The sequence below is a fragment of the Rhizophagus irregularis genome, chromosome 2 (genome assembly GCF_026210795.1).
Source record: "Rhizophagus irregularis chromosome 2, complete sequence".
NCBI lineage: Eukaryota > Fungi > Glomeromycota > Glomeromycetes > Glomerales > Glomeraceae > Rhizophagus > Rhizophagus irregularis.
Genome location: NC_089430.1, coordinates 482,337 through 494,005, shown reverse-complemented (window position 1 = coordinate 494,005; position 11,669 = coordinate 482,337). Strand labels below are relative to the sequence as shown.

General features: G+C 27.7%; 3 protein-coding genes across 3 annotated transcripts; 2 read left to right on the top strand and 1 right to left on the bottom strand.

The window, feature by feature from the left end:
• Nucleotides 1–6,118: 6,118 nt before the first annotated feature.
• On the top strand, nt 6,119–6,437 carry OCT59_011560 (uncharacterized protein; the record flags this gene model as incomplete). The annotated part of the gene is made up of 2 exons (XM_066133825.1): nt 6,119–6,171; nt 6,275–6,437. 2 exons carry the CDS (start codon nt 6,119–6,121, stop codon nt 6,435–6,437), a joined length of 216 nt encoding a protein of 71 aa, XP_065989147.1.
• A 1,170-nt stretch (nt 6,438–7,607) lies between these two features.
• OCT59_011559 (uncharacterized protein) lies at nt 7,608–8,193 on the top strand (the record flags this gene model as incomplete). The annotated part of the gene is made up of 2 exons (XM_066133824.1): nt 7,608–7,763; nt 8,125–8,193. The coding sequence occupies 2 exons, from the start codon at nt 7,608–7,610 to the stop codon at nt 8,191–8,193; spliced, it is 225 nt and encodes a 74-aa protein (XP_065989146.1).
• A 979-nt stretch (nt 8,194–9,172) lies between these two features.
• OCT59_011558 (uncharacterized protein) lies at nt 9,173–10,735 on the bottom strand (the record flags this gene model as incomplete). The annotated part of the gene is made up of 1 exon (XM_025326156.1): nt 9,173–10,735. The coding sequence occupies one exon, from the start codon at nt 10,733–10,735 to the stop codon at nt 9,173–9,175; it is 1,563 nt and encodes a 520-aa protein (XP_025177496.1).
• Between the last annotated feature and the right edge of the window lie 934 nt (nt 10,736–11,669).

The window sequence follows — 11,669 nt, the reverse complement described above, 5'->3', positions numbered from 1 at the left end:
AGACTGTGTTGTGAAAAATGCGGTAAAGAATATAAAGATAGACAGAATAAATGGTGTAAAGCATGCCAAATAAATTATTTAAAAAATAATTTTACAAACTGGACAAGTGGAAATGAAAAAATTGATGATTTCATTCAAAAAATGCAATTAAAAATTAATTACCCTTGTGATACTCTATTTGAATGGATACTATATAATGAGTTCATTAATGTTAAAGAAGTAGGAAGCGATTGTTTGAATACAGCAACATGGAAGGATGGTCCATTATATTATGACACTTATGAAAAGGAATGGATAAAAGAAACATATAAAAAAGTTTGTTTAAAATATCTACATAACTTGCGAGATATTACTGACGAAGTTATCAATAAGGTATAAATAAACTGTTTATTGATTAAAGTATTAGTACAATATTGATTTATTTTATTTTGATTTTTTGCTAGATTGAATCATATTTACATGGTTATGGTGTTCAAAGTTATGGAATATCTCAAAATCCAGACACAAAAGATTATATTTTAGTTTTTTCCCAAGATTATCTTAAAGAATACTGTAAAAAATGTGGTAATAATTATGGAATTAGATTGGATAAATGGTGTAAACCATGTCATATAAATTACCTAAAAAATAATTTTACAAACCGGACTAGCGGAAATGATAAAATTGATGGCCTCATTCAAGAAATGCGATTAAAAATTAATAAACCTGATGATACTATATTTGAATGGATACCATATAATGAGTTTATCAATGTTAAAGAAATAGGTGATAGTTTTGCTAAAGCGATGTGGAAAGATGGTCCATTATATTATGACACTGATAAAAAGGAATGGACAAGAGAATCATACGTAAAAGTTTATTTAAATTGCCTGTATAGCTTGCAAGATTTTACTGATGAAGTTATCAATAAGGTATAAATAATCTGTTAACTGATTAAAAGTATTAGTACAATATTGATCTTTTCATTTTAAATATTTGATAGATTGAATCATATTACGGTCTAAATTATGGAATATCTCAAAATCCAGACACAAAAGATTATATATTAGTTTTTAAAATTGAATATATTAAATTGTATTGTAAAAGATGTGGTAATAAATATGAACGTGAATGTGATGAATGGTGTAAAACATGTCATATAAATTACCCAAAAAATAATTTTACAGGCCGGACTAGTGGAAATGAGAAACTTGATGACTTCATTCAAAAAATGCCTCATTATCCTGTATTTGAATGGATACCATATAATGAGTTTATCAATGTTAAAGAAATAGGAAATGATTGTTTGACTATAGCAATAAGTAAAAAGGAAGGTCCATGCTACTATGACACTGGCGAGGCAAGAATATCATACCAAATAGTTTGTTTAAGATATCTGCATAACTCACGAGATATTACTGATGAAGTTATCAATAAGGTATAAAAATTAGTTAATTGATTAAAGTATTAGTACAATATTGATTATTTTATTTTTATATTTTGATAGATTGAATCATATTTATTTGGTCATCGAAGTTATGGAATATCTCAAAACCCGGACACAAAAGATTATATTTTAGTTTTTTCCCAAAATTATCTTAAAGAATATTGTAAAAAATGTGGTAATAAAAATGAAAGAAGGATGTGTATTAATCTATCATGTTTAAAAGATAATATCGATGATTTTAATATCGATAATTTTAATGAGTGGACTAGTGGAAATGAGAAAATTGATAATTTTATTCAAAAGATTCAATTAAAAATTAATGAATCTTATGGTCTTCTATTTGAATGGGTACCATATGATAGATTTGTTGATATTAGAGAAATAAGAATGGGTGACTTTGCCACGGCTATATGGAAAGATGGTCCATTATATTACAGAAATTCCAAAAAAATAATATCAAATGTAAATGTATTTTTAAAATATCTACATAATCCTCAAAATATTAATAATGAATTTTTAAATAAGGTATGAGTTTTTCTATTAGTTTAATTTAATTATTAACAACTATTAATATAACGAATCATTATATTTAACAGATTACATATTTAATGAAAAATAGTTATGGAATATCTCAAAATCCAAATACAAAAGAATACATCTTAGTTTATAAAATTGGATATCACTGTGAAAACTGTGGTGAAAAATATAATAATGCATTTGAAATAGATAATAAAAGCTGTATGTCATGTCAAACAAATCATGAAAATAGCAAAATTAGTAATTTAATCCAAGAGATGAAATTAAATATTGATCATAACTCCATTTACTCTAATATGATATTTGAATGGATACCATATAATCAGTTTAAAGATGTTGACGAAATAGGTAAAGGTGGTTTTTCTACAGTATATTCAGCAATATGGAAAGATGGTTTATTATATTATAGTAAAGAAGGTTGGAAAAGAAAATTAAATACAAGAGTTGCTTTAAAATGTTTACACAATTCACAAAATTTCATTGATGAGTTTATAAATGAGGTAATAATTTCTTTATAATTTTTTAGCAAAAAATTTATATAACAATTATTGACTAATATTATTTAATAGGTTAAAGCATATCCGAATCAAAATATAAAAAATATCCTCAAAATATATGGAATATCTCAAAATCCAAATACAAAAGATTACATTATGGTTCTTGAATATGCAGAAGGTGGAAATTTTAATAATTATTTAGATAAAAACTATGAAAATTTTGATTGGTTGAGTGGATTAAAAGTATTAACTAACGTTATTAAGGGTCTTAGTGAAATTCATCAAAAACAGATGGTTCATCGGGATTTTCATGTAGGAAATATATTATTTATAAGATATTCAACCTACTCATCTCGTCACAATATTCACAAAGATAATGATGACTATGATGCATGTATTTCTGATATGGGATTATGTAAAAAAATTGATGATATTAATGAAACAAGTATTTATGGAGTTATGCCTTACGTAGCTCCTGAAGTATTAAAAGGAAAAACTTATACTCAAGCAGCAGATATATATAGCTTTGGTATGATTATGTATTTTGTAGCAACTGGAAAACAACCTTTTGTTGATTGTGCTCATGATGGAGTTTTAGCACTAAGTATATGTAACGGGATTAGACCTGAAATAAATGAAAAAATTATACCAAAATGTTATACTGATTTAATGAAAAGATGTTGGGATTTAAATCCAGACAATAGGCCTAATTCTATTGAAATAAAAGAATTGATTGGTTTATATCGTCGAAATCTTGAGCAATTTGATGATACACAAGAATATAGGAAAGAAAATCTTTTATCAATTAAAAATAACCAATTTACTACTCACAAACAAGCTATATATACATCTCGATTACTTAACCCTTATACAAATAATCTTTCGAAATATGATACCGTAGAAATTACTGATTTTACAAAGTAATTGTATTTTTATATTATGTTCTTTTTTTTGTTTGTTTATTCTCATTCTTATTTTGCATTGGTAGTTTATAAGCTTTAATCTTTTACAAATGAATGATTTAAAATTACAAATGTAAGTTATTTTAACTAAGCTTATAGCATATCTTGACAGTTTATCGACCAAAACTTACTAAGCTTAATTTTTCATTAAATATTTATAATAATATTCTACTTACCGGATTAGGTTATTAAATAAATATTACAGTAAATTCACATATTGGTTCGATTTCTTCTTTTATTAATTTTTGGATTGATGTTTGTGATTTTTTTTGGAACCCTTTTATGTTTACTTCTTATTTAATAGAAATACATCGTATTGATTGATATACTTATTGTTGTATTAGATGGTATGCATTAATTAGTTAAATAAAATAGTAGGTTGTTTCTTTCATGGATTTTGTATTTGTTTATAAATTTTATTTTGAAATACAGTACCTTAAAATATTTCTGATATGAAGCATGAAAATAATCTTATTTATCGTATTATTTGTGAACGAATAAGAAGAATCTTATCTGGTATGCTATTATTAGGGGATTTTTACTCATTAAACGTTCAAGAAAATTCGGCATTTATAATTTTGACTGGTTTGAAAAAATTGGAGAAAATTCACTGTTAAGAGAGAAAATTAAACCGGATTTAAATTCATCCAGCTCGGATGGCTCGGATGAAAAATCAATCCGGTTTTATTTTCTCTTTTTTTTTTGTATTAAATAGTAATTTTTTAAATTACTAGATTGTACATGATTAAAAATAAATAATTTAACGTTGAATTTAAAATGTTCAAAGTATAGATCGCAGGCATCCGAACAATTCAAGAGTTCATTTCATGCATGAATGTGATGGAGATTGTAATAATGATAAACATGTTTTCACAAATCGGTACTATTTGAAAAATATGTATTATTATTTAGCAGTATAATAATAAAATTTATTAATATTTTAAAAATATTAATAATATTTTATAAAATTGTAAAATTGAATAATTGTGATGATATATTTTATAATATCTTGGTAAGTATTGGTTCTGACATGGTTTTCAGAATGATTTTTATTATGTGAAATATCTTTACAATCTTATTAAAATACAGATTTTATGCTCTTTTATGATATTATATAAGCATTGCATGACATCTTGAAAAATTTGCATTGCCTAGTTACTCCGAAAAAAAATTTTTTTTTTATTTATTGTCCGAACTTTTTTCGTGGTCGTTACAATTTTTTTTTTTTTTTCCGCTTAAAATTATCAGTAATTATTTCGAATATTTTGAACTCTAATTCTTTCTTTGTTAAATCCTTTTCAAATTTTTCGTATTTCAATTTCCATTAAGATGGAATTTCATTCTTTGGTCGAGAACTGCTTGTGTTTTGTCTATCTTTTTTGTGAATCAAAATTTTATTTTCCATCTCTTATTAAATGTTTTTTAATAAAAAGATGGTAATCTGCTGTATTTTTGTGTAAAAAGACTATACGTTTAACTTTTTTATCATATTGTTCTGTCAATTATTTCATCCTTTAACCATATTTTCTCTTTTAAAAAAAAATTGATCATGTTAGTGAACTAAAAATCTCATTTAAGAATGAGTAATTTGCCTAAATATAAAAAGAGTGAAAAGAATTGTCATATTTATTTAAGGTCTAAACCAAATTTTTTATTACTGTTAGTTGTAAATAAATACATTAAAAATGAATAATTAATAAGTAAAAAAAAAAGATTAAATAAAAAAACTGAAAATAAAATATTTAAAGAAAAATTTTTAAAAAAAAACCGAAAAATAAAACCAACTATATATATATATAGTAAAAAATTTTTTAAGAAAAATAATATAAATTTCAGATTTAATAAGAACCGAAAAAAAGGAACCTAATAATAGAATAAAAAAAAAAGGTACCGTATAACGGGGGCCACAGTACCCCGGGTATGATACAGATTTCAGAGGTTTTGACCTTATACCCCCCACCATTGTGTGAGTTTTTATTATTAGTAGATATTTATAAAACTTATATAATAATTGGGTATTTATCATGAGTAATACCTAGGTATTTATTAAATTATTTTAAATAATAAAATTGGTAGAAAATGGGAGTTCTTTTTTGTAGGGTACTGTGTATAGGGGGGGTACTGTGGCCCGCAAAATACGGTATTTAACAAATTTCCTGATTTATGAGAACTGAAAAAAAAAAATTAATAAAAGTAATAAAGCCTGTTATTTTGGACAGTTATTTGGTTATTTTGCCAATCACATGGTTCCAAGAAGATGAAAAAACATATCTTTAGATAATACCAGGTACACGGAAGAAAATATTACAAAATATTAAAATATTTTTAATAAACTATACACAAATATGTCAAATAACACTGGTTTAACGCAGAAAGAGGAAGTTAACAATTTTTAGAAAAAAAAGAAAGGTTTTATGAGGAATTCGTCAAAGCAGACCTGTCGAGTACATTTTATAAAGACATTTTTAGAGAACTTTTCAAAGTGAAGTCGCCAGAACAGTTTAAGTCGTTAGTTACAAATGTAATAAATGTATGGAATATTTTACTAGCAGAGATAATAAAAACCAACAAATGGCAAAATGTATACAACAGACTATATTATACTTTTATTATAAGGATGAGTTGACTTTTTGTTAAAAAAAATTTTGCGAAGTTCCTTGAACATTATTCTTCATCTATCCAAAGCGAGCGCAGCAATGATACGAAATCACGTGAGCTGGATGAGAAGATACGCAAATTGGAAACCGAGGTAGCCAACAAGGAATGAATAATATCGAAGAAAGATGAGGAGTTAATAAAGAAAGATCGATTTATAGTAACTCAATTAGAAAAATTAAAAATCTAATGAATAGCAAAAAGGATTTGGAAGCGGAGATTACAAAATTGGAAAATCGTAACAGGGAGTTAGAAGTTGATTTAACAGTTAAAGAACGAATGAGATTAGAAAAAGGAGAAGAGATAAAAATTATTTCTGGTAAATTGACAGAACTAGAGCAGAAAAAAGATACAGACTGACACGAGTTTATCGAACAAAAGAGGGAAAGATAACTAAAGTAAACAAAGAAAAAAATTTTTCAAAGGGCGTACAAGTTGGAAAAGATACACAAAATATCCTAAAATAAAGATCACTGAAGTGCCGGTCAACTGTATGTCATGCATTACATGGAGATTAGTTATACGGATAAAACACGTGGAATCACGTTTTACGATTTTTCTTGGTACTGGAAGGATGAAGTAATATATGAGATGATAGGAGAAGTAGCTACGTAGAAAAACTAACAATCAAACAAAGTTAGAAATACAAGATGGTAAAGGCCAAAATTTTCTTTACAAAAGATTATGAAGAAATTTATAAGTGAGGAGGATCGATATAATAATTATAAAAAATGACCGTGAGTATTTTTTCCGAAAGTTTGATTCGAAGTTGATGTTACAAGAAATCAATAAGAAATTTTGCTGGCAAGCGATTAAAAAAATAACGATAGATAATGGAGTGACTGATGGAAAGATAATCAAAGAACATATTAAGAAATACGATGGTCATTTCAGAAAAATAATTAGGATAAATAAAATCACAACGAGAATGACATGATGAACGCAGTATATAAAATCAATGGAGGATGAAATCGGAAAAGGGTTTCAACTGAAAGCAAAGATGAATTAATCATGAAGGATGGCACATTTGGGACCAGGAAGATCCAAAGGACGAAGCAAAATAATAAAGTCGTTGTCAACAATCCATCAGAGGATGAACAATTTTGTGAGGTAACGGGTTTCCCTGAACTCAATAGTTCATTTACCCATCCAGTACCCAAAAATCGTTTGATCTTAAAAAAAATTCAACACCTTCCCCGTAAACTCTTTAGCCATCTTCATCCTCCTTTATCACCTAAGCATAAATTGGCAAAAAATGTAAGAAAAACTGTCGGACGTAGACAACAATTGAAAATTGCTCATCGGAAAGAAGAAAGACGCTTACAACAAGAATTAATAGAGAAAGAAAACCATGATCGTAAGAAAGATCTGGCATACATCCAAGAGAAACGTGTCAAATGAGAAGCCAAAGAAAAAGCTGCTCGTGAACAACAAAAAGCTGGCACAGCACGCTGCTTTGCTAATGAACAAAAACAACAGGAAGCTAAATTACAATAACAAGCACAAAAAGCAACGCAACATACCCAACAAATGAATAACGATACACCTCAACACACTCCGTCAGTCAAAGATGTCGACAAAAACATTATCAATGATCCAGGACCTTCAACATCAACATTAACCACTTCATCATCTACATCCTCCATATCAACATCGCCCACTACACCTCAAATACTTTTTCCACAAGTATTTTAATAACGCCCGTTACTAACATCAGTGCCTTTACACACGTTAGCGATGTTTGTTCCAACATGCAATCCAAGTACGAATTTCACATCAACAAGAAAGATGCTAAATTTCTTTCACGCAACAATATTTTCATCAAGTGCTCTCTGCCACCAACGAATGACAGTGACAATGAGAGCACTAATAACCACAAACGCTCAAAAGCAAGGATCAATGATGAAACTGACACTCCTACCTCTGGCTCTAAGAGGCAGTATTTACAGACGGTATTTTTCAAAATGAAAGATCAATACAGGAGGGATAGTAATATCGTGAAATTATTTATACAGTCATGCCTAAATAGTTCGAGATTTGTTTTTAGGCGGGATGGTCTCACGCAACGCATGGGATTAGGTTTCAACTTTTAGAATGTTTAGTTTTATTGCTTTAATTTAAAGTGATTACTACATGGTGTTGTACCTTCACTGTCGTCATGCATGTTAAAATTAAAATATAATAATAATCAATATACCGATATATATTAAAATTCGATATGATGAATTAATGATAAAATTTTACTTCTCAAGAACATACAATATAAATATTATACGTCAAACAAATTTTTGTTGTTATCATTCAGCCCAATAGAATTTTTATAGATCAATATTTTTATTAGGTATAGCAAATATTTTTGCAGGAAAAGTTTAAATAAAGCTTATAAAATGGATTAAAAATATTAAAAATGAAATTTATAGAAAGCTTATTAATAATTAATGCATGATCAAAAACGTCAGAGCGATAACACACTTATTAGATGTGGGGCTATATCGGTTCTGTGACCGATATAGCTACTCCCTCATTCAATAACTATTCAATATAGTGAATTTTTATATTAAAACCTAAATGTTTAATAAAATGACCTTTTTTTTTTTTTTTTTTTTTTTTTGGTAAAACGTATTTTATTACTTTATTAGTATATATAACGCATCATAATACAAAATAATTATAATATCAATACTTGAAATTCAATGTCTAAAGACAAGGAATCCCTTCATACCAAAGCCATGGGTTATCTAACCAAGGCGCGAATAAACATAACCAATGAATTTCAAAACTATACTGCTATACTGTTACATTTTATACTATCACTATCTTGTATTTAACTAATCTAATCGTAAAATTTTGTTAAAGCTATCGTTAATTGGTTGTATGCGACTAGTGAATTTGTTAAATCACGTACTAACAAAAGCAAATTATAAAATAAATATACTATTATGATGCTAATCTAGATCTACCTATTCTAAATACGTTACCTTACTTGCGATTTTATATATGTTTTTAGTCTTTTTTATCTATTTTACTATATTTTTTATTAATTTTTCCTTTATTTTTATTTATAGAACTTTCTCTTTTTCCATAAATCTCATGAATTATCTCCATTGTTTGTTCATTCTTAACAAAGCGGAATGCGTATATTCGTCACGTTGTTGTTCCCACTCCATCCGAGAATCATATGTTCTTGAATCTCTATACCGATTGTTCGTTCCCCTATTATATTCTTGTCTAGACGGTCTTGAGGCCCTGTTCCAATTATTCGTCCCTCGTGAATATTCTCGTATATATCTATTATCATCGATAAAATCATTTAGTCTTCTTCTCCACGGCGGTCTTCTATTCAATTCTTGTATATCGCCATTTTCGTCTATACAATCATTCTCTTTCTTAAGTAAAAATTCCTGTCCTATATTGTAAACTTTCATCGATTCCGTAATCGCGTTCAGCAATTCCTTTTCCTTATTAAAATATAAAATTAAAAACCGTATTCCTTTAACTCTAATGATTTTTCCAAAAAAACCACGGTATGTCTTCACAAAGTCTTTGATTATATTAACATCATCATATTGAGTTTCACTATCTGTTATTCGTTTAACAGCTTGCCAACGGAATTTATGTTTAATCTCAGCGTATTGTAAGCATGAATCAAACATTCGTATAAAATAAGTACGATTTTTCCTTGGTAAAGACACGTTAACGCCACCCTCTTTGTATATCTTTTCGTACTCTTTGCTGAAGCGCAGCATTGTCTTAACGGTCTTGTACTTATGACATCGTTTAGTCCACATATACTCAACGTGACCCACATTGTCGTTCAATAGATCAAAAATCTCCTTGTCAGTCCAATACGCTGGTATATCATAAAATGTAATATCACGTGACCTTTCAGCATAATATTTATCCAGATAATCTTTATCATTATTATCTCCGATCGTTCCCAAATCGATTTCGTTGATCGTCCCATTTCTGATATGATTAGCGCGCGCCCGTTTCCTTTTTTTGTTTGGGCGTTTTTTCTTTTTCAAATTACTCGTTGGCTGTTCCTCCAAATCCATATTTGTCGAATTACTCGTTGGCAGTTCCTCTTTTTCTTCTAATACTTTTATTTTTTCCCATAAAATATTATTTGCTTCATTTTTCTCCAATATAATTCGTTCCTTTGCTATTACATCAGCTTCTAAATTTCGAATTCGATTTTCCAGATCTGCAATCAATAGTCCACTTGTTAGATCACTATCGCCCACTCTTTTTTCCAATTTTTCAAAATTATCCAAAATTTCTGCGTTCTCCTTTTTGATTTGTTCATAATTAAGCGCAGCAACTCTCGCACGATATATTATTCCTTCTAAGAGTAAATTTAATCCCTGTCCTGCCCGTTTTATTAGGAATAAAGATATAAAATAATATACTGCAAGTACTTTCGTCGTTGGTTTGTTGAGGCGTGTTGGTATTTTTCCTGGTTTTGAAAGAGGGTCCGGTCCCATAAGCTTTCTTTCTACCTCTGTATACTCTTCTATTTTTTTACACTCTACAATCTTTACTAAATATTCGTCGTAAATATCATGAAAATATTCGAAAAATGCTTTAATATATTTCTTTTTGTTGTCGTTAACCCACGTCATCACCTCTTCATCTTTTACTTCCACTGTTGGTTCCATATTATATAGCTTCGTCAGTAAAAATAAAAATTATTTCTTCCAAAAAATTTGGTTTAAGAGATCGACGGGGAAAGTTTCGTTCTCGCATCCTAATAAAATGACCTTTGTTATAGTGAAGATTTTCACTATAACGAATTTTTAAAGTTAGATCATAATAAATTTTTATCACATGATACATATGATATTTGTCATATGCAAAATTTTTACAATGTTAAAAATTCATATTTTAATGAGTTAGACTTTTATCAAAGAAGAATGTCAGATTTTTTTTGCTATATCAATTTGTTCTATTTTTTAGTCAATTAAAATATATGTAAGTCACGTGATTATAATAAATTTTGGTATAGTGGATATAGTGAAAATTTTATCTTTATTTGCTATTTGCTATAGTGAGTTCCCCCACTATAAAAGAGAACCATTTTAAAAAAAAATAAATAAAGATACCATTTATTGGAAATGAATAACAAAAGAAATCAAGTAACAAATTAAAAAAAATGGTTCCTAAAAACTGCAAACGAATTAATAAATAAATAAATAAAAACGATCAATTCAAATATAAATATTAGTAATCAACGAAAAATAGCATTAAGCTATGAATTTTTGATCGAATCACTTTTAACTATGCTGAACGCAACAAAATCCTTTACTACCAGGTCAGGCGCAGACGCAATATGTTACACAATTCAAAATTAGGGTAAGTCTAAACGTGACAGTCGTGACATTGAATATATAGAAGTATATTTTTTTACATAAAATAAAAAAGATATACTGTACCTGGCCAAAAAAAATAAAATTAAAAATTTTCGAACTAGAAATAATTTTTTCTTAAATAATAAGTATAATCAATACTTATTTTAATGTTGTTCTTTTTATTTAATATTAATACTAATAAAAAAAAATTCATTTACAACGTTGTCACCATACCTATTTTATG